General features: G+C 43.5%; 1 protein-coding gene across 1 annotated transcript in view; it reads left to right on the top strand.

Moving 5' to 3' along the window:
• Positions 1-226: 226 nt before the first annotated feature.
• The window catches only part of RIT2 (Ras like without CAAX 2), a 285,679-nt gene continuing 264,366 nt past the window's right edge, over positions 227-21,539 (top strand). The window contains exon 1 of the mRNA XM_065598690.1: positions 227-574. Coding sequence (XP_065454762.1) covers positions 472-574 — 103 coding nt within the window. The 5' untranslated portion in view covers positions 227-471. The remainder of the gene's footprint in view (positions 575-21,539) is intronic.

Here is a 21,539-nt window from a genome sequence, read left to right as displayed (position 1 = left end):
ATCTGGCAACTTCAGTCAACACAGGCTAACACCCCAGGGGCAAAGCAACTGGCTGATACGCCTCCATTCTCTCTTTAAAATAAAATAAGTTCTGCTTTGAGAAGCTTAAAAATTAAGAGATATTTAATCAATTTTTTCCCCCTGAGGCTCCGCTTAGTTAAAATCTAATGACACAGAAACAACCATACGCACCAGAGCTCCTGAGCTTCTGTCCAGGAAGAGATACATAGAGAGAATGATACAGAGATGGGAGGGGGCAGAGAGAGATTTTTATTGGAAGCTGTTAAAGTGGTTGCTATGAGACCTTCTCCAGCTACCACAGGAACAGCCGTGAGTGTGAGGCTGATAAATCGTACCTCTTGTATCATACCTTTCTTTTTTTATGCTGCTTTTATAGTTGTTTAAGATCAGAGCAAGCACCTGTCAGTTGCTTTTTCTTCCTTCTCACTCTCCTCTGGTCCCTTGTGCAAGATGGAGCTAGAAAATGAAATGATCAGCTCCTCCAGCAATTCTTCAGCAGGCTCCAGGGAGTACAAGGTGGTGATGCTGGGAGCTGGGGGAGTTGGCAAAAGCGGTAAGTTTTTTAATTAACAGCAGGGGGTGGGTCAGAGTATAAACTTCTGAGAACAAGGTTGGCTTAATAAGGGGCTTCTCCCCCACCCCCTGTTCTGTTGAAGATGGTTTGGATAAAAAAAAATTGAAATTAACGATGAGGGGCATGAGTCAGCTTAATTTTGTTGCAGAGAAAAATGTTGTAATACTTTTTTTTCTTAGCCAGCCTTCTCTTTCCTTTACAGACATTGGGGTACAGTCTGCTTGCTGCTGTGAGCTTACCGTTCCGTTCTGCATGTGGCAATGCCACTGTAGCGCTTTTTAAGGGGTATTGGCACCTTGGGCAGTGTATGTGTAACTTGTGGGCCTGTAAATCATCCTTCATAGAGGCATGTGAGAGAGACCACTTGCAAAACCGACTGCCAAGTCAGGTCTGCCGTGGAAAGTGAGGAGGATGACACAGCTTCCAAGTTACTTCTTTACTGTGTGTCATTATGGCTCTGCTGGTGGTACTCGCACCGCCTGTCTGGAAAGTTATAGGATGCATGTCTGAGTGTCTCTCCAGTTGACAAGGTTGATACCCAGCATATTTTAATATCGCTGTCCAGTGCTGGAAAGACATGATATTGTCTGTGGTGGCATCTCTTCAGAGGAGCTATTATTTTTCTCTGGATGAGGTTTTCTTTTTCTCAGATGTTATCACCTTTTGATTTATTCTCACTGACACTAACGTTCCCTGATCTTTAAAAAAAGAAAAGAAAAGACATTGCTGAGCATGCAGGGTCTGTCTTGGTAGCCAGCATATTTAACCCAGCACAACAAGTATATAATTAAATCTGCTGGAAATGACTATACAACTGGGATACAGAATTTCACAGACTAGCCTCCATGCAAGTCGGAGGGCAAGCAGAATAAACAAGCTGTAAAACTAAACTACTGATATGTAGACAAGCCAAGCACTGTTTGCGACCTACCTGGTAAGACTAGATGACTATAGTTATATTTTAAGCAGTGAGGATATCATTCTGTATATCCATATGTTGTAGCCAGTGTTCCATTTGGTTTTAGTTTTAGGGTTGCATCCTTCATCTAAGAGGACTATACCCCATCAATATTAATCTAACCAAGCAGGTGACAATTTTTGCAGTGGTATATTGAGAAATGATTGCTGTTCGCTACATAAAACACGAACAATTGGGCTTCTTATGTTATTTTACTGCATGTATTTCCCAGCTCACTTTTCTGCAGCAAGCAGGATCTCTGTGAAATATCTTTCTATTGTAACTTTCAACAAACCGATACTTGTTTTTGCTGAGAGTATCCCAAAGGTGGCAGCAATTTTTTCTACTTCGTTTATGCAAGCACCATTTATTCTAAAAGAGTAGTTCCCCAACTACTGTGACATTTCAAAGTAAAGATATACATGCTGCAATATTCATAATGGAATTGGATTACAGGAGATGAATCTCAGACACAAATTAAGGAAATTTCAGAGGGTTAATACATTTCTAGTATTTGAAAAGTCATGATGCCCTCATGAAGCTTATTCCAACTAATCCAAATCTTCTTGCTTTGGAAATTAAATTGATGGTTTCATTTAAACAAGACTTCTAATATTTTGGAATTTCCTGATCCAGCCCTGGTTGGAAGCAAGCAAAGCAGATGGAGCATGTGTGTGGAGTGGGGCGGGGGGATTATAACAAGGAGCAATGGTCTCAAGTTGCAGTGAGAGAGGTTTAGGTTGGATATTAGGAAAAACTATTTCACTAGGAGAGTGGTGAAGCACTGAAAAGGGTTATCTAGGGAGCTGGTGGAATCTCCATCCTTAGAAGTTTTTAAGGCCTGGCTTGACAAAGCCCTGGCTAGGGTGATATAGTTGGGGTTGGTCCTGTTTTAAGCAGGGGGTTGGACTAGATGACCTCCTGAGGTCTCTTCCAACCCTAATCTTCTATGATTCAATGAAATTAAGAACTATATTGCACGCCCCATACTCACACTGAGTAATGTGTTACTCCATAAACAGCCTCACTGAATTCCATGGGACTACTCATATTGTCAGTTATTGTTCAACATGATTAAGGAGTTCACAATCTGTCCCCATATGAACATTTATTGACTATGGAAAGACATAGATTTTGTTGAATTTTGCGGTAAAGTTCAGGAAATTCCTTATCTGATGCAAAATAACTCATAGACTCTAAGGTCAGAGGGACAATTATGATAATTTAGTCTGACTTACTGCACGTTTCAGGCCACAGAACCACACCCACCTATTCCTGTAATAGACCAGTAACCTTTGGTTGAGTTATTGAAATCCTCAAATCATGATTTAAAGACTTCAAGTTATTCATCCCTACATACAACACAGATATTGGCAGCTAGGGAACCTCTACTTCCCCACAGTCATTCCTGGCCTGGAAACTACACAGGGACTTATTCATTTGGTGCCACTGGTGTATTATGAAATCACTGATATAAAAAAAATCCTGCAGATAAGTTTTTCTCTTCTTTTAAGCATCTGCACTTCTACCTTTGTATTGATTTGTAAGGAGGAGGGAAGAAATATAATAAGAAAATATGGCTTTAAAGGGTTTATGACATGGCCAAAATCATATAGCATTGGAGAGCTAACTACCAAAAAAACCCGCTGTCTTAAGATGTCCCACCTAAGTTTGCAAAGCCAAGACTTTTGGTTGCTTATCTTAAACACGATAAACTCAACAAACAAATGCATGGCTTTTATTTATCACTAAGGTACTTCTTTACTAGACTTGTGCCCAGTTCTGCTTTCATTTACTACCACATTAGTATCATTGATATAAATAGAAGAAGAATGTGGCCCAATTTTACAAGTGCTAGGGAAAATATCTGTAATAAAATACCAATTGTTGTTCAAAAGAATCACCTGCTTTGGGATCATAAGAACATAAAAACGGCCATACTGGGTCAGACCAAAGGTCCATCTAGCCCAGTATCCTGTCTTCCAACAGGGGCAAATGCCAGGTGCCCCAGAGGGAATGAACAGAACAGCTAACTTTCACCAGGCTGGCAAAAAGTTTTGATCAAATCTAGATGGAGTTTTGAATTAACCTGGAATGATTTATGGCTTGTACAGAAATCATGTGAGATTTGCTGTTAATCGTAGTTTTGGAGGGGGGAAATAACAGGTGAAATATGCTGAAGTTTGTTCCTGTCGTGAATGTGAAAGTGAAATGTGGATGTTGTGATATTGTGATCAAATCCAAAATTATAATGTATATACAAATTCCCATGAAGTTGGCAACAAAAGTTGATTTTAGTTGGGGTTGATCTTGCTTTGAGCAGGGCATTGGACTAGATGACCTCCTGAGGTCTCTTCCAACCCTAATATTCTATGATTGAAAAGCCAATGGAAAAATAAGGGCAGAAGTCAACTGAAAATTGATCTGTTACTAATAGAGCTGACAGATTTCTGCTGAAAATCCTGGTCCAGGGAGAGATGAAATACGGCTGGAACCCCAAACCTGAATGGTTTCAATCTTTAGGTGGAGTCATATTTGGGATTTGAATCTCAAGATTTGGTTCCAGATTGGAATGCAAAATTAGCAGGGGCCTAGTTTCTGGTTCTGATTGGATAGTGCTGAACTATTTTTCTTGCAAGATTATGTCCCAAAATGGCAGATATCTTAGAATAGCCAATCTCACAACACTTATCCCCTTCAGTGTAGCAGAAATCTTACAGGAAGAGCTAATGAAATCTTAATGGTGGGGCATCCAGAATTAACCCTAGTTCCTGAACCCAAATCTCGAATCCTATGCTAAATCCCAACCAAAATCAGATCTGAACATCACCTCCTAGCTCATTGCTAGTTAAGAACAGTCATGTGTTAACTTCAAAAGGTTTTAAGGATTCTTAATTTAAGGTTCCCAAATTTGCAATTTCATCCCACAAACAATAATTGCATCTATTTTACTCCAGGGCAGGGAGAAGCCAGCTTTGTTTTATGAGCTTATTTCAATTAAGGTACAGAAACAAAGCTACTCGGGCATATTATAACTGGGCAAATCGTTTCACTATAGTTAATGAGGAAGTGATAGTGTTCTGTTCTTCAAAAGTAAGCTGACCGCCATATATTATGTTTTGAAAAGAGAGATCCCTTTCTGAGTTCTAGAGGAATATTAAAATGTTATTTCAACGAGCTTGGGGCTGAGACCAAGTAAAGCCATTCATCTTTCAGTGCTTTGATTCAAGATGGACCCACAGTCTGCACTTTGAAACCGTACTGCCTTGGAGGCCGTTTGGACCTGAAAGTAAATTTTGCACTGGTCCTGTTTTATAATGATCTGTACTAGGGTGACCCGACGTCCCGATTTTATCGGGACTGTCCCGATATTTACTTATTTGTCCTGCATCGCGACCGATGTTCGGTCGGGACGCGAATTGTCCCGATATTTTGTGCTCCGGCGCACAGCCAGAGGGGGCTTGCTCTCCCCCGCCCCAACTCCGCCCCTTCCCTCCCCCATTGGATCCATCCCCAAATCCCTGCCCTGGCCCCACCTCTTCCCCAAGCACACCGCATTCCTCCTCCTCACCCCTCCCTCCCAGGCTTGCGCTAATCAGCTGTATGGCAGTGCAAGCGCTGGAGGAGGGGGGAGAAGCAGGATGTTGCAGCCAACTCAGGGGAGGTGGAGGCAGAGTGGAGGTGAGCTGGTGTGGAGGGGCGGGGCGTGGAGCTGCCGGTGGGTGCTCAGCCCCCACCAATTTTTCCTATGCTCTGGCTTTTCTTTCTTTTTTTTCCCCTCCTCCACCGGCTCTTGTTTTTTTTTTTTTTTTTTTTTGGTCTTCCGGGACACACCCTCTCCCCCCCCCCTCGCATCCCGATATTTCACATCTCTCATCTGGTCACCCTAATCTGTACTAAAATCCCAATTTATCCTGTGTTGGTTTGTAAGGTTCATAAACCTTAATTAGTCTTTTGACAAAGTGTGTGTGTGTGTGTGTGCACGCACATGATAGGGAGAGATTAGAGAGAGAGGATAGAGAGAGAGAGATTGGGTTTGTTTATAAATATTATTCATAGCGCTGGGCCTGGGTGGTGAGTCTAGTTCCAGGAGAGACCCCAGCTAAGCAATACAGTCTAACCAGCTTGGTTTAACCACCTCTTTTATTCAGTAATACACAAAAGAAAAAACAGCCACTGAATTCTGGAGGCCATTCATTTCCAGCTTAATTTTAGCACCACCAATAATAATTAATTACAACACACTCTGTGAAACATTTGTATAAGCCTCTCAGCTAATTATTGCTAAGCATAGCATAAAACACAAACAAGTTGAGCTATCCTAACATTTGAATAAAATAATTGTGCCTCAAGAGGGATGTTATTTCCTAAAGGATGCTTCAATGCTGGTCAGATTTGTCTATGTCCTGATAGAAGTCAGACCTGCTTGGCTGCATGAAGATGATCGGCAATGTTACTCATAATACCATTTAGACAAAGCCAATTTATTGGTGGTAAAAGGTGCTGGTGTATTGGAGTTGCCCCCTCACCTGACCTGAAGGGATCATGTCTTGGGTCAGAAGTAGAGATCTTCAAAAACTTTGCATTGACAGAGTTTTTTTAGAATGGAAAACGGCTTTTTTTCTCTCACAAGAAATGAGCATGTTTGAGAAATGTTCAGGTTGGCACTGGAAAAATGAAAACCTGATGATATAAATGATGATAGCTTTAGCAACCCCAAACCCCAAATATTTTCTGCCAGAAAACCCACAACATTTTTGATTGTCGGGTGTTCAACTAAAAATCAGAGAAATTATGAACATTTTTTTTGTATGCACACACAAAGAAAAATGCCTTTCCTCACCCGATCTAGTCAGCGGTATTTAACTATTCCACAGTCCATTCATTCTGTTCGTTCTCTCTGATCCTGACAACTGCACAAATGCCCCAGTCCTGCAAACATGTAAGCAGGTGAATAGTCCACTGATTTCAGGATATTTTTGCAGAATCAGGACCAAATTGGTAACCGTAGCCCTGGCTTTTGGGAGGTGAAAAGGTATGCTCTAGAAACCGGACTGAAACCACAAACTCATACCACTTCAGTTTATAAACAGCCTTTTAGTGGGGCAGTTTCTCTGTCCTGCTCTGCTCCCTCTCCAGCTAGTGCAAAGGAGTAGAGACTGGGTGTGTGCTTTTCCCGGGGGATTTCTTCAGTGGTGGGAGGTCCCCAGGAAATGTAGTGACATTATAACCAGCTTGTATACCGCCTGCCTTACAGGTACACCACAGGGGATATGTTAGGAATTTGGCTGTAGCATTATCGGCTCTGGCTAAGCACAGTTGCTGGATTGTCCTTTGGGGACTATTGCCATGAGGTACAAGTTAGAGCAGCCCCCAGGGTGCTCCAGGGCCAAGCAGAGAACCAAATCTCCTGGCTCACTGAGCATAAACGTGATGAATCAGACAACCTGGTCCAGTAACAGTTTCAAAGTTCATATCTGCACTTCAAACACATTGGGCCCAGTTCATCTCTGCTGTAACGCCAGTGAATTTAGACTTACTAGATAGGTGTGTCACAAAACATATACAATATGCAACGTACACAACACAGTACTACATTTTGCACAGTATTAGGTCTTAATCCTGCATTATGATCAATACAGGGGCAGCACTCACCCTCTACAGATCACAGTGCAGGACTGGACCTTTGTGTGGTATTATACAATAGATCACAGCTGCTCAAGACAGGGATTGATTTTTCTGAGTGGAAAGTGACGAGCACTCGGCGGATGCTACTGAAACTGAATAATAATAAGAACACATACAGGATTGTCTCTGGTCAATCAGTAAAACTCACCCCTACCATAACATTCTGCTCCTTCCTTCTTTTCTAACCCACCTTCAAACTACCCTTTTAAGAGAAGGTCTAGGAGAACAGACTGGCCTGGGGTGTCAACAAATGTGAGCTCTGCTGAACCTGATGGGAATGGCATGTCAGTAGTTACACGTCTCAACGACTCCTTTAAACATTTCAATAAATCTGTTTGGTTATGGTACAAAGTGGGGGTGGGGGTGGGAGAGGGGATGCAATTGAAAGTAGCTGCAGAAGTAAAAACTCAAAAGGTGTGGTTGTGACCCTCGCGGGTGTGTAATTTTTTATCCTATGCCAGGCTATATATCGTTGGGTGCAGCACAGGGGAGAAAGCAACTTTTAGGAGGCTACTGTTTCCTCTCCCCCACGTATGTGAGCAAAGCCTTGACTCTGCCCGCAATGTGCCCGCCTGCTCGACTCAACCAGCACAGTGGAAGAAAGAATCTGTACCAGACACAGGGTTTACTCACATTACTTGCCCTCAGGCACAAGAGGTGAGACAGGGACCAGACTCTTACTCCTAGGCCATGTCTATGCCCAGACGTCTGCTGGCATAGTTATGTCAGTCAGGATTGTGAAGAGAAGAGATCCCTGGCCAACACAGCTAAACTGGCAAAAGCCCCTAGTGCAGACAAAGCTATAATGGCAACATTACACTTTTATTAGTATATTTTATAACAGGGCAGCCTGCCCCTTTAAAGACCAGGAGGGTCAGCCCTATACAATTAGCCCTGCCTTGCTACGGCATTGCTGGATACTTGGACTTAAAAGGAGGATGGGAGCAAGTTCTCTCCCAGCCCAGGGGTATGTCCCAAAGACCAACCCACCTGCAGAGATGGTGTATGCAACAGACATACCAGGGGTGACAGTAGCTCCTTCCTATGCTACTCCACAGACTCATCTATGAGGGGCTGGGTGAGATCTGAGGAGAGGGTTTCTGTGGCTGATGAGCACGGGGCAGAGGTCTTTGCCCAACAGAGCAGCTCTCAAACTCAGATGACAAAATGCTTGCAGGTGCAGGAACTGGCTGTGCTCCAGGTAGCAATAAGTGTTGTAAAAAGGGGGATCAAAGGCAAGCATCCCTTGTAGAAGCATAGAAAGCAAGAGCTGGGTTCTCTAACGAATGGGAAGCCAGAGAAAGCTGGATTTAGAGACCAGGTCTTGTTTACTGAACAGTTTAAAGACATTCTGACAACCCCAGAACAGGCCCCACAGCTCCAAGAGGGACTAATGTGTAGTCTAGTGACAGAACTGTGTGAGTCCTTGGCAGAGATAAGGGCCAGGGAGCAGTAGCTTGAGGCCACGTGATGTGCAGTGGCACCCCAGACGGTCCCTTATGGAGAAGCAGAGGATTGTAGTCCCTGGCTCACTCCCTGTCAGTATACCTGAGGTCAACTGTTATAAGACCACCAGGAGACTCTAAGGGAGAGGAGCCTTCTAATCTCAATGATCAGTACGCTTGAGTGGGAGCTAGAACATCTACAAGCACAGACCCCAACACAACCCTGAGGCAGAAGACATAAATAAATCAGGTCTGAAGAGTACAGGAGAGGACCTCCTAGATTATAGAGCTTGCCCTCGGACTGGGCAAGGTTGGGGGCGTGTAATGAGTGACCTGGGGCCAGTCAGTCCTGTTCAGTAAGCTGTGTCCCGCAACACCTGTGCTGAGCATTGGACTTACAGGAGGAAAGCCCAGCAGTTGGGTGCTGACTGGGGAGGAGCTCAGCCAGACTGCTCCTACCTGGGGGCCGGAAGCCTGCTTGAAGGCTAGGAGCTGTCTGAGGAGTGTGCCAGCCAGAGTCCTTTGTAGGAGGGTGGGCCTGGACTGGATGGTTGAGCAGATCAGAGAACATGTACCTGCTGGTGGGTGTTGAGACAGCCCGTTGCACCTTGGGCCTGCCTGTAAGGAAGGGGGCTGGATGCCGAACCTGGCTAGGCCAAAGATTTCTTTCCTTTTGTGCTTTTGCTGTACTTTATCTAAGGGACTCTGTTACCCTGGGAGGGGTTGAATTTTCTAATGTGGCTTGGCTGGAGGATCAAGTCATATCTGTGGCTGGAATAGTCCAAAGAACATGGTGGGGAAACTGAGGCAGAAAGGCTGCAGTGCCAAACTATGCTGCAAAGGGGTGCTCTGGGATGGTGAGTCTTGTTGTAAGTTTCTTCCTCTTGGGGTGGGGCTGGAATAAGATATACCAGCAAAAGCAGTTTTGCTAATTTACTTTGCATCCACACTCAGAATGCTTTTGTGGTCTAGTATACTGGTAGTCCTATACTGGCATAAAGCAGACATGGCCTTAGACACAATCTGGTTCCTGATCTGCTCCTGGTTAAGCACAACTACACATTGCCCCTTACTTAGACTTTTGGTAAAACCACAATGTAGCCCCAAAAGGCTTCTAGAGGTTAAAAAGTGTGGGTGAGATTCTGTCACCTGCATTCTCACTGAGTTCTACCTTCTAGATAAGTATGTCACAGTGATCTCAGAGAGACAATTGGAGGACTAGGGTGGTGGTCTGCATGAGTTAGCTTGAAAAACAGTGGCCCTTTGAGCGCGTACACTTCTAGCAGATTGCAATTAATGGTGGCTGACTTTGTCTCTGTTTCAGAAGCCATTTTAACTAACAGGTTCAGAGTTTACTTTTGTGCTGCTGTTGCTGTACAAACTCCTCTGTTTCATAGTGAGTGAAATGTGAGCCATCCCTGGATTAATAAATAGACATATTCATAAATAAATGTTCCCTCTCTTTTCTACTTAAAGAACAGTAACATGTTTGTTATCCACTCGGCAGGATGAAGCACATGGCTCATTCATTTATTTTATGAATTTTGATAGACATCAGGGACAGAATTGTTTGCCTCAGGAATGAGAGTTAAAGCTATTTCATTATTGTGGCTGTTCATGCCGTTCAGTAGCTGGAGAGGAGGAGGATTCCATTGTGGCTCTTGTGTGTACATTGAATAGGATGATTTCTGTAGGTCAAATACCAATTGGCTATTGAGAACACTATAAGTAAGACAGGGCCGGCTCCAGGGTTTTGGCCGCCCCAAGCAGCCAAACAACAACAACAACTAATTCCCTGGACGACCAGCAGGAGGTGCCGCAGGGGTGAGTCCGGACCTCTTACACATGCCTAAATGTTTGCAGGATGGGTGCCTTCCTCAGTGTCTCTGATTCACAATCCTGCACATCGAGCTTCCGTATGGCACTCATGAAAAATGAAAATCAGCCAATCACTGTGACAATGGTCGGGTTTGGAATTGAGGATTTGGTTCATCCCCGTGCCCCACTGATTCAGGGTCTCCCTGTCACACAAACTCAGGACAGCTGAATCATGATGTGATGTGAATGTAAGTCACCAGTGGTTACATGAACATATCTGGTTTTCACCTGCAGACTAATTCAAAGAGGTTTTCCAGTCACTACTGTAGATGGGGACTATGTTGCTAGTTTTCTTTTCACTTCTAATTGGTTCTTAGTAAGGAAAGGAACCCTTTTGACTGTTGAATTGTTTACACAACAAAAGCAGTCTAGCTACAAAAGCCTCCATATGGAAGCATTTCTGTCCTGCTGGTCCCAAGTAAACTCTGAAATAAGGAAATAAACAGGGCTGCTTGACAATGATTGGGCACTGTCCGTCCCTTTGCTGTACACCATCTGTGAGGCAGCCACAGGGGCTGCATTTTCCATTCTAACCCATCCCTGCTGCTGAGCCAAGCCATCTGCAGTTCAGGGCACATAACAACTGCTGTAGTTAGGACGAAGAGGGGAATTCATTAGAGACCCTTCAAAGCACAAACACAAGAATCTGTGTTTTGTTTGTTTGTCTGCTGCTTTCATCTACTCTCCTTCTATGCTTTCCCTTTCACTTCCCTGTCCCTGCCCTTATCCTTTTCCACTTTTAATTTCTCCACTGACTTTAATTAAATTCCCTCTAAGCCTGCGAGCTTTTATTTTGTTTTTCCTGTATAAAGAGAACAAGGGAAGTCGTCAGACTCACACAGTTCTACTGACTTGTTCTGCCTGCATTGAAAGTACTAGGCAGGGGCTTAGTTGTGTAGCACTCACCGACTCGGGAAGCCACCCTGTTGCAGTTTACTCACTACGTACCTGACAGTGGGTCAGATCCCAATGGAGTGAGACCTATTGATGTCAGCTGAGGAGCAGGCTCAAAATAGTTCATGTCAAAGTTGCCTTGCTTGCCTGCCTCCTCCCCTATCAATACACAGAGGTGGAAGCTGTAATTCAATGAAAGAATATTCCCAGAATTGTATGCAGTGTAGCTGTAGCTGTGTCTGTCCCAGGATATTAGAGAGACGAGGTTGGTGAGGTAATATCTTTTATTGGATTAACTTCTGTTGATAGGGAAATGAGCCTTCGAGCCACACAGAGCTGCTCTTCACGTCTGGGAAAGGTACTCCGAACGTCACAGCTAAATGCAAGGTGAATTTGATCACTCTGTATCCTGATACTTGACCTATCAGTTCACATTCTCAAAGGAAACCTGCACAACACTTTCAAAAGATGAGCCTGGGAGCTTAAATTCCTAACTCTGCTAGACACTAAGAGTCATGGACTAAACAAACACTAAATGTTTGGATTATTACAACAATCGGTAACCCACTAACCTCCTCTTTTTATCCTATGACTGCAGAGGTGTTAACGGCCCACGCTACCCTGAATGGTCCCATAGAATATGTACTAACTACTTATGCTAAACAATCTGTACCACCCTGCATTTTGCTGTGATACTTGGAGTACCTTTCCTAGACCAGAAGACGAGCTTTGTGTGGCTCAAAAGCTTGTCTCTTTCACCAACAGAAGTTGGTCCAATAAATGATATTACTTCCCCCACCTTGTCTCTCTATTCCAATAATTGTTCAATTGGTATTGTGGTGTTTGCACTGTACTACGGGCAACCCAATTTTCTGCAAAAAATACAACTCTCATTCCCCATGTGTCCACACTAGTAAAGATCATTAACGTGACTATTTACAGAACGTAAAGAAAAAAGGGGGGGACCAAATTTAAATCAATATTAATTGGATTCCCCTCCCCCCGCATCCCAATCAAGTTTTTGATCACAGCAGATTTTAATCATGATCAGTAGGCATAATGCTGCATGTGTTTCCTCCCCGCCTACACTGACCTACAAGGTCATGCTTGATATTGTGTCATCTAACTTGAGTTAGATGCGAACAATTTGTGTTCAAACACAATAAAGCTTTATAATATAGACAAGCCCATTCAAACAGTTTGTTTGCTTTGTGGAGCACAAAAGAACTATGATTGGAACCTCTGTCCTGGGTTACGTGGAATGGTGCACAGTGAAATACTTTCATTTCAAAAAGCGTTATTTACAATGTTTCATATTTCCTCATGAGATCTCTGGATTCTTTGAAGGCTTCTTGTTGCTGCCATGGAATCTGGATACCCCTTGAATGGAATATGCTTAGCTCATGCCAATGGCCAAAATCTACAATATCTTGACTGCAACTTTCCTTAACTGTCTGCAAAACAATACACCGGAGCTGCAGATTTTTAACTCAAAATGCTCACTGCTGTAATTCAATAAAGCCATATTGACTTAGATGGAGTTATGGTGCCTTAAACCAGCTGAGCATCTGGGTCACAGAAACCTAGAGCTTAATCCCTTTGCTGAATTGCTTTAACAGAAACGTGACTTCTTTGCTATCTATCTGTGCTCAGGATAGCTAAAAAGCAAATTTAAAGTCACTTCCTATGTGACTAAATAAAATTCTCTGTCTAAACAATCCCCTGTGTAATGGGTATTCTGCCTCATCTCTGGAGGAGGAGATGAGAGGTCAAAATTGGGACTAGATGGAAAACAACAATTCTGTTTCATGTAAAATTGTGCAGGTTTCACAAGTTGCTTTCATTTTTCATTAGAATGAAACCAAAGCCTTCCAGTTCTTCCCGTGAAAAAACATGGATGGAAGAGCCCTTTGAGAATAGTCAATAGCTCAGTGGTTAGGGCCCTTCCTGAAAATGTAGAGGACGTAGGTTTTAGTCCTTACTCTGTCAGAGTTGGAGCTGCGACTTGCATCTCAGTCTCCCACATTCCAGGTAAACTCACTAACCATTGGCTATTCTGCGTTTGCTTGCACACTGTCTCTCTGAATTGGGATATGCAAGGAAGTGGGAGAGCAGGATTTATTAAGAGAACTAAACAAGGCGGGAAGAGGATTAGTCCTAAAATTGAGAGCACAACAGTAGATGAATAGATGCTGGAATATATAAAGGACACAAATGAGAGAGAATAATAAAAACAGATGTACGTTGGAGGGGGATAAGGTAAGAAGAGTATGGTGAGAGAGAGTTTAAGACAGTGAGAATTACTCAGATGCCACAACAAGATTAATGGGCCTCTGCTTTCTGTTCTTACAACATCTACCCCTGTCAATGCTAGCTGCACCACTCCTCTTCCTGAAGGCTGCACGCTTGTGACACCTGTCCTAAGCTGCCAGAACTCACCCCTCTATATTTTGCTCCCAGTGGGTTGGTTTCCCAGTAGCCTTTGTCCTCTGGCTCAAAGTTGACGTAAGAAGTAAGAGTTACTCTGCCACTATTAGCAAATGAATCATGAACCTTTCTAGGCCAATCCTTTTCTTCCAACCCTGCCAGTGCTTTGGAACAAACTCACCCAGCCTCTAGCAGTGATGCTAGCTTATATAAATGCAGTGCCAGAGAGAGCAGTGATTCACTTTGCTGTGTATCCCCCACCTGCCTCCAAAAGTGGGGTGTGGGAGCATTTAGGGACCAACTCTGAGTAGGACCAAGTGCCTTTCAAAGTCAATGGGAATGTCTCTGTACTTTGAAGGATCAAGCCCTGAGTGCAAATAGAATAATGCTTCATATCACTACTTGGATATATCTCCCCTCTCCCCCTTCCCCCCCCCCCCCCCCCCCGCAGTGCCTGAAAATACAATCAGGCTCTATTTATTCCCAGCCCAAAGAAGCAAAGTGCCAAGAAGCAAAGTAAAAATGTGCCACTGTCTCTCTTCTTCTCCTAACCTTCCTTGTAAGTGATCCATCAGATACACTCACTCTCCTTTTTATCATTTATTTAAATATGCACTGAAGTAACATCAACCTACTCCTATTAAAAAGGGGGAGAGATGGCTGTAAGGAGAGCTATAAAAATAAATTGCCAGTGTCTATAACCATTGAAGAAAAAAAAACATTTCCCTAAGATATAGTCAAGTAAAAATTATTTAAATGTAAAATAAGTAAAGCACATTTTCACCTGTTTATTGAAAACTAGTTGTTAAAGCCCTGACATGTTAGTCAAGGATGAATTATTGAAGGCTCTGCCAAACCCATTGAGATAACCACTTTCCACTGATTGACAGTGACAATATATGAAAGGAATAGAATATTTGGTGATTGAATGCCTTTCATTCCTCAATGTCATCCGCTTGAAAAGGACTATGGATCAAATCAGTTTGTGATGTCGGAGTGTTTATTTTTAACGCATGCCTGTCCCTGCTGGACGAATCTCAGTCGTTTACATTTCTTAATCAAGTAGTTACTTGATTTATCTTAGCTGATGTAAAGGAGCATAGCTACACTGAAGTCAATGGAATTATGCTAGTTTGCATGAGCAGAGCGTCTTGCCCCTTGTTCTATAATTAGGTAGAAAACATAAGAATTAGGGATCCTGCATTGGCACCTTATTCTGTGAGGTTCTAACCACTTCCTGTCTGGTTCTGAGCACCCTCAATTCCCAATGAAGTCAATGAAGCTGAGGGCACTTAGCACTTATAGCACTGGGACCCAAAGGGAAGCCTTTCATATCTATGCTGTGAATACATGCAGAATAAATAGTATGATGTGTGCCTGAGAGCGGGAGAGAAATTAGGTTAGATTATCGTAGTCTTTGCTATGACACCAAGACCGATAATGACCCAGGCAAAACAGAATACATAATGGCAGAAATGCAGCTGGAACATTCCCGAAAGGATTCGCAGTGTTCATCAAAGCTTGGTTCAGGTTCAATGCAATGGACAAAATCTCATGAATAATTCATTTTGAATCTAGTGCATAAACTGTTGATGGAAAACCAGAAAGTGCTTCACAATGGAATTATTTGCACTTGTTTCTCTCCCCACCCCCAAGCCCCTTCCTTTGCATGGACTTTACTTTTAAGTCTATGGAAGAATTGATGAGGGCTGTGGTAGAGGTAAAATAGCACCTATTTGTGTTTGGGGGAGGGGGATGTATGCAGCCCACACTATTATTCCCTTTTATGTTTCTCATAAACTACTTTTAAGTGTAGTGCTTGTTAATAAAAATGGTTATTAAAATATGGGGGGGTTGAAAGGTTTGATTTGTAAAGAAGTGTGTACTAGGCATTTTTCCATTCTTACTATAAACTTTCTGTATATTCCTTTTAGATTTTTAAAAATCACACACATGGTAGTAAGTGATAGCTTTGTGACTAATATTATTTGCATTATCATCACGCGTAGGAGCCTCAGTCATGGACCGGGTTAACTATAGATAGAGTGGGACTTATTGTTCCCTCTGTGGCTTCTGAGTCATGTCTGTTTTGCTCGGTGATAAGTGTCAGCTCAGCACAGCAGAGTCGGAATGTGTAACTGCCAGGGATATATGGACAAAGCAAGCTCTGCCTCATGCCTCACAAAGAAAACTGGAAGCTAACTACTGATTACGGAATCTTTGTTTGCCCTTCACATTGGAGCAGAAAGAGCACAGCTCAGTGGTCAGCGGCTAGGCTGGGTTTGCAGAGCTGGAAGACAGAAAAATGAGGCTTTAATCAAAAGGAGAAAATTTGATCAGAAACCCATTGAGTGGGTGGGTGGGTGAATACACTGGGAATGCTGTAATGACCTGAGGACATCTATTCCAGGTTGCTGACCAGGGTTTTGGAAGTGTGTCTGGATCTCACCCACCCCCATTAAAGTCAGGGAGCAGACAGTTCTGGCATTAGGCCTTAGCTTGATTCCTCAGAGCCAGTCTCATCCACATATGCAGATAGTTAGTCACAGTGGTAGTGCAGCTGAAGCAGGGTCAGGGTCAGAAGCAGTCTTGAAAGAAAACCTTACTGTTGCCCAGGACAGACCCCAGTAGCAGGAGCCTGACAATGCAGCAAAACTACCACCAGGAAGCAGCTGTCACAGCTCCAGGATGCTGGCCTGGACTATCAATGCCCAGGTGGTGTTTGCAAAATCTGGGACAGTCTTGTTCTGATCAGGGTTCTTGGAAGCTCTTTAAGTCTGCTGTGAAACTCTGAGTGGCCAATTTTGCATTGAGAGGCATTCAGAGATTATTAGCACAGTCCTTTTATAAGAGCCACTAGCCAGTGTCAACATTCCAGGTCGCATCTTTAGCTGATGTGAATGTCAAATGAAGCTCCACGGACCATGCATCTATGCTGATTTACACCAGCTGAGGATCTCTGTCCTTTTCTTTAACAATCATAAAGAGACAATAGCCACTACTGCCTGGTTTAGTGCAGTGCGGAAATTCCCAAGCATGCACGCTGTACCTATAACCTCACATTTGCACTGGTTTTGACCGTTCTTTGCATCCTTCTGTGTGTGGTTAGAATGTGTCTGTCCATTCATAGTGTCAACATCTGTGTGTACACATGCACTCGCTCTTTTTCCAGGTGTCTGTATGACATCAAAAGTTTGGGAAACCTAACCCTCAAACTGCACCCTCATATCTCACACTGCAGATTTAATTTCCAATTTCTTGTGGAATATATAAATCAGTATGATTAATAGCCTCGTTGTTTACTTTTAAATATAAAACATTGAAATTGCTCTAGCTGCATGAAGTGTTACAGTTGGATTTATACGTACCACTGAGCTAGCAACTGAAGTATACGCAGGGGGAAAGCTGAATGCCATTGAAAGAATGATGCATATGCAGATAGGAATCTCTACATTAACCTTTCCTCTATAAGCTCCCCTATTCTTGAGGGGAGAGGAATAGGGCCAGTCTGACACTTACTGCCAACTCTGGAGCTCTCATTTGTTTTTAGAACATAAAGTCTGTGCCCCTTTCCCAGCTCACCTCTTCCACGTCGTGTTTGTATTGTCACCTCTGAGAGGCAGTGTGGTCTCGTATAGAAAGGACATGACTGGGAATGAGGATGTTTGATTTTATACCTCGGTCTGCCGTTGCCCTGTTGTGTGACCATGAACAAGTCACTTCACTGTACCTGGAGAGGGGTGGACTCACCTCTGTGGTGCCTCCTGCTGGTTACTTCCAGGAATTAGCTCTTCCAGCATGTGGAGTGCCCCCTGCAGGCCAGTGGTCCACCTGTCCTCTAGACCCCATGTCCCTCCCAGACCCCAATGCCCTTTTATCTAGGGTGCTGCCCCCTGGCAGTACACCCCTCAGTACTAGGGTCTCCCCTCCCACTATCCCTACCTCACCTCAGAATAAGGCCACTGCCAGTCACCAACTAGCCCCCGCTCCCTGGGGCAGATTGCAGTATAGGCCACTCATCCCAGGCAAGGTTGGGTTTGGACCTACTACTTTGGCCTACCCCTGGGCTGCCCTCTGCAACCCCCAGTACCCCTTAGTCTCCTACTAGACCACAGCCTGGGGCTTTCTAGGCTGGAGCTCCCCTCCCCTGCCCTACTCCACTCAGGTACTTGGTTCTCTGACTCACTGCAGCCAAGCCCTTCTCCCTCTGAAGACAGAGAGAGACTGTTGAGCTTCTGGCCCCCAGCCTTTTTATACAGGCCAGCTGTGGCCTGATTGGGGCGTGGCCCAGCTGTGGCTGCTTCCCCAATCAGCCCAGCTTTTAGAGCTGCAGCCCTCTGCCAGGGCTGTTTTAAGCCCTTCCAGGCAGGAGCAGGGGACTATCCTGCTACACTACCTGTGTTTCCCCATCTACAAAAATGGGAACAATGATACATGTCCTCCTTTATAAAGTGCTTTGGGGTCTACAGATGGAAAATACTATGTAAAGTTATGGGAAATCCACCACACCTTTAGATAAGTTGTTCCAGTGGTTAATTACCTCCACTGTTCCAAAATTGATGGTTTATTTCTAGTCTGAATTGCTCTATCTTCAGTTTCCAGCCACTAAATCTTGTTATACCTTTCCCCACCTCCCCACCCCCGCTAGATTAAAGAGCTGTCTACTGTAACAAACCTCTTCATCATATAACTACTTGTAGACTGTGATCAAGTCACTTTTTAAAAGGGGGAATGTGGGAATTTCAGCTTGATTTTGCAAATGTTTTTCCCCATTTTTAAACCAACTAAAAAGTGGTGGCCATTTTTTAACCATTTTCAAAATTTAAATGTAAAATTAGAAACTCTTAAAATTTCAGGGAAAAAAATGGGAAAAAAATGTAGATAGTGTTTTCACACATTTCCTCCCTCCCAGCTTTTTCCATCCAACTTCAGTAGAAACAGAGTACCAAAACATGGAGAGCCACCCAACTACCTGCAAAGACCTACTCCACAGGGTTGAGATAAGCATGCAGCGGAACTGGAACCCCTCCTTTCTGTGAGTGAAGATAACCATCTCAGGGTAATGGACTGTGGAGAACACAAACCTAAATGAATTCAGTGTGTACCAATCAAGAGAGAGAGCTGTATCATTTCCATTCAGAATATCAAACATATTAAGCCATTTGTTTACATTTTAATTCTTTCCTTCTATTAAAAAAGCTGAATACCATGTAACCCACTTATGAGTATGTCCAGCTGGGATTGGGTGTACTCCCCACAGTGGCCCTGAGAAGGTAAATTAGGCCTAATTAATCTATAGGCTACACCAGGAGGAAAGCTGAGACCTAACTGCTGTCAATACCCAGCTGAGAAGGAATAGGCAGGGCAGGTATAAAGTCAGGGAGTGGGAAACAGACAGGGGCTGCAGGAGAGTTGTCTGCTGTCCCTCTGAGAGGAGGGTGGTTGAGCTGGCAAACTTAGAGGGGGAAGGGGAGCCAGAAGATACAGCTGTGAAGTAGGAAGGAGTCCAGGGAAAGAGCAACATGGTATGGGAATGAGCAGGCCACTGTTGCTAGAGATAGGGTCCCTGGTTGGAATCTGGAGTAGAGGGTGGGTCTGGGTTCCCCTACCAGCAACTGGAGGAGTAGCATGGTCAGAACAGTGAAGGGAAAACTACTATTTTGTATAGCAGAACTTTGATAGCCTCAGAAGGGGGACCCACATAGTGACCAGCCTGGAGGGCTGAGTCACAAAGAGGAGGCTGTGGTTCCTGGAGCAAGAGGGGCTAGCAGGGTGAGAAATGATGGGTAGGGACAGTGCCAGAGGAGGACAGCACCTGGGCAAGCTAATCCCCTGGATGGTCAGGATGCTACGCTACTAGCTGTGAGTGGATCCCCTGTGACACAAGCTCTGTGCCTCATACACAGAGGATAAGAGCCTGCTATAGCCCCTTACCTACAGAGCCTGCCTTTTTAGCTCAAGATTTAGAAAACTCCTGGTTTTTAGTTCTGGAGGTCCCTAATTCAATCCCCAGTGCTGGCCCAGATGGCAGCCACCACAAATGCAAGAAGTGTTGGATCCTTTCCTACCCTCACCTTTGTTTCAGACCAGTTGCAGTCGAGTCAGGCAGTAATATAACACAGGTCATCATTTGATACTCTGTATTTATCATTCATTTTTCAAACCAGACCCTTCATCTTAATTTTTGCACATGATAAAAGAGTGAATCTACCAGCATTTTAAATTTCCCTATCGCCGTTGTATCTAAGAACCATGAATCTCTGTGGAAGAAATCTTCCCAAATACTTTCTCTTAGTGTTAGAGAATGCTTTCTTAGTTGAAACACACCGTAGTAGACCGTATTTCTTCTCAAGATGAGACATTTTTAACCACATAATATCCTAGCGTCCTAAAAAGATGGTTGGATTGGAGCTAACTGACAAGATGCTGAGCTGTTTTTTGCTCTTGCTCGGTCAGAGAATTCTACTTGATATTCATAGTATCACTAAAGCAAGTGTATTCAGCAGCTTCAAAATGGTGTCACTATATTTAGAGGACTAAGTGAAAGATGAGTCAGTGCTTCATGGGGCACAGTCATACCTTTTGACACCAGCATCACTCTATCTCCTGTGCCACTACTCACTTTCCTTGGAGGTTGTCCTGATTGATTTCTTGATATATTCCACTTCCTTCATCATGGTCAATGATCCAAGGGCATGAAAGATTCATCATATGACAACAAACAGTTCATAGTTTATGATGTTTCTTCCCCTTTGGATTAGGCCCAATTACTTACTCTAGGGAGCAGAGCACAAATGGAATATGACAATTCTGGCACTTCTGTTCCATATCTCCATTCTCTTATGATAGGTGAAAATGACATGTGCTAGCAGAGTTAAATTATCTGAACAATAATAAAAAGTAATTGCTCTAAGAGAGGAGAATGGTGTGAAACAAATTAAATTCTGTCCTGACACTTCCAGCAAGACACATACCTGTAAGACTGACTGACAGCTTTTTGTTGTTTTTCAGAAAAAGGATCTTCTCCATTTTAAAACCATGTGCATAATTAAAATAAACATTTCCAACCTGTAAATCTGCGTAGGTGCCTCGATAGCTCAGGTACTGTGGTACCTGATCATGTCACCAACACTAATGAATTAATTTTCACAACGACTCTCTGAGATCAGGATCCCCATATTATCATTATCTCCATTTCATAAATGGGGAAATGAGGCACATAGAGATACAGGGTGAGATTTTCCAAATGTCAAGGTAGTTCTGTTAAGTCATTGGGAGCAGAGTTAAGCCAACGCTTTCTTAAGAAAATCTCACCCTCAGTTCATACAAGCAGGCTGTATCGGATCAAGAAATCAAATCTAGGTTTCCCAAGTCCCTGGCCAATGACTTAACCCCAAGACCATACTTCTTCTTTGAGAGTGGCTATCCAATTTGCACTTCATTTAGGTCAGAATACCTCTCAGGATCAGGCCCAGAGGTTCTGATGGACGAACAGTCTGGTGCCTTTTATGTTATTTTCTGAAAGATGAAGTGAAACAATCAAAGAGACAACCAAAGTGAGAACTTTGCATAACAGGCAGATGAAATGTAATTTTAAACTGTCTAGTGGCTGACTATAATAATTGAGCTGAACAAATTACTTTCCTAGAAACAA

Source organism: Chrysemys picta, chromosome 6 (genome assembly GCF_011386835.1).
Source record: "Chrysemys picta bellii isolate R12L10 chromosome 6, ASM1138683v2, whole genome shotgun sequence".
NCBI classification, from domain to species: domain Eukaryota; kingdom Metazoa; phylum Chordata; order Testudines; family Emydidae; genus Chrysemys; species Chrysemys picta.
This window is presented reverse-complemented; position numbering and strand designations above follow the sequence as displayed.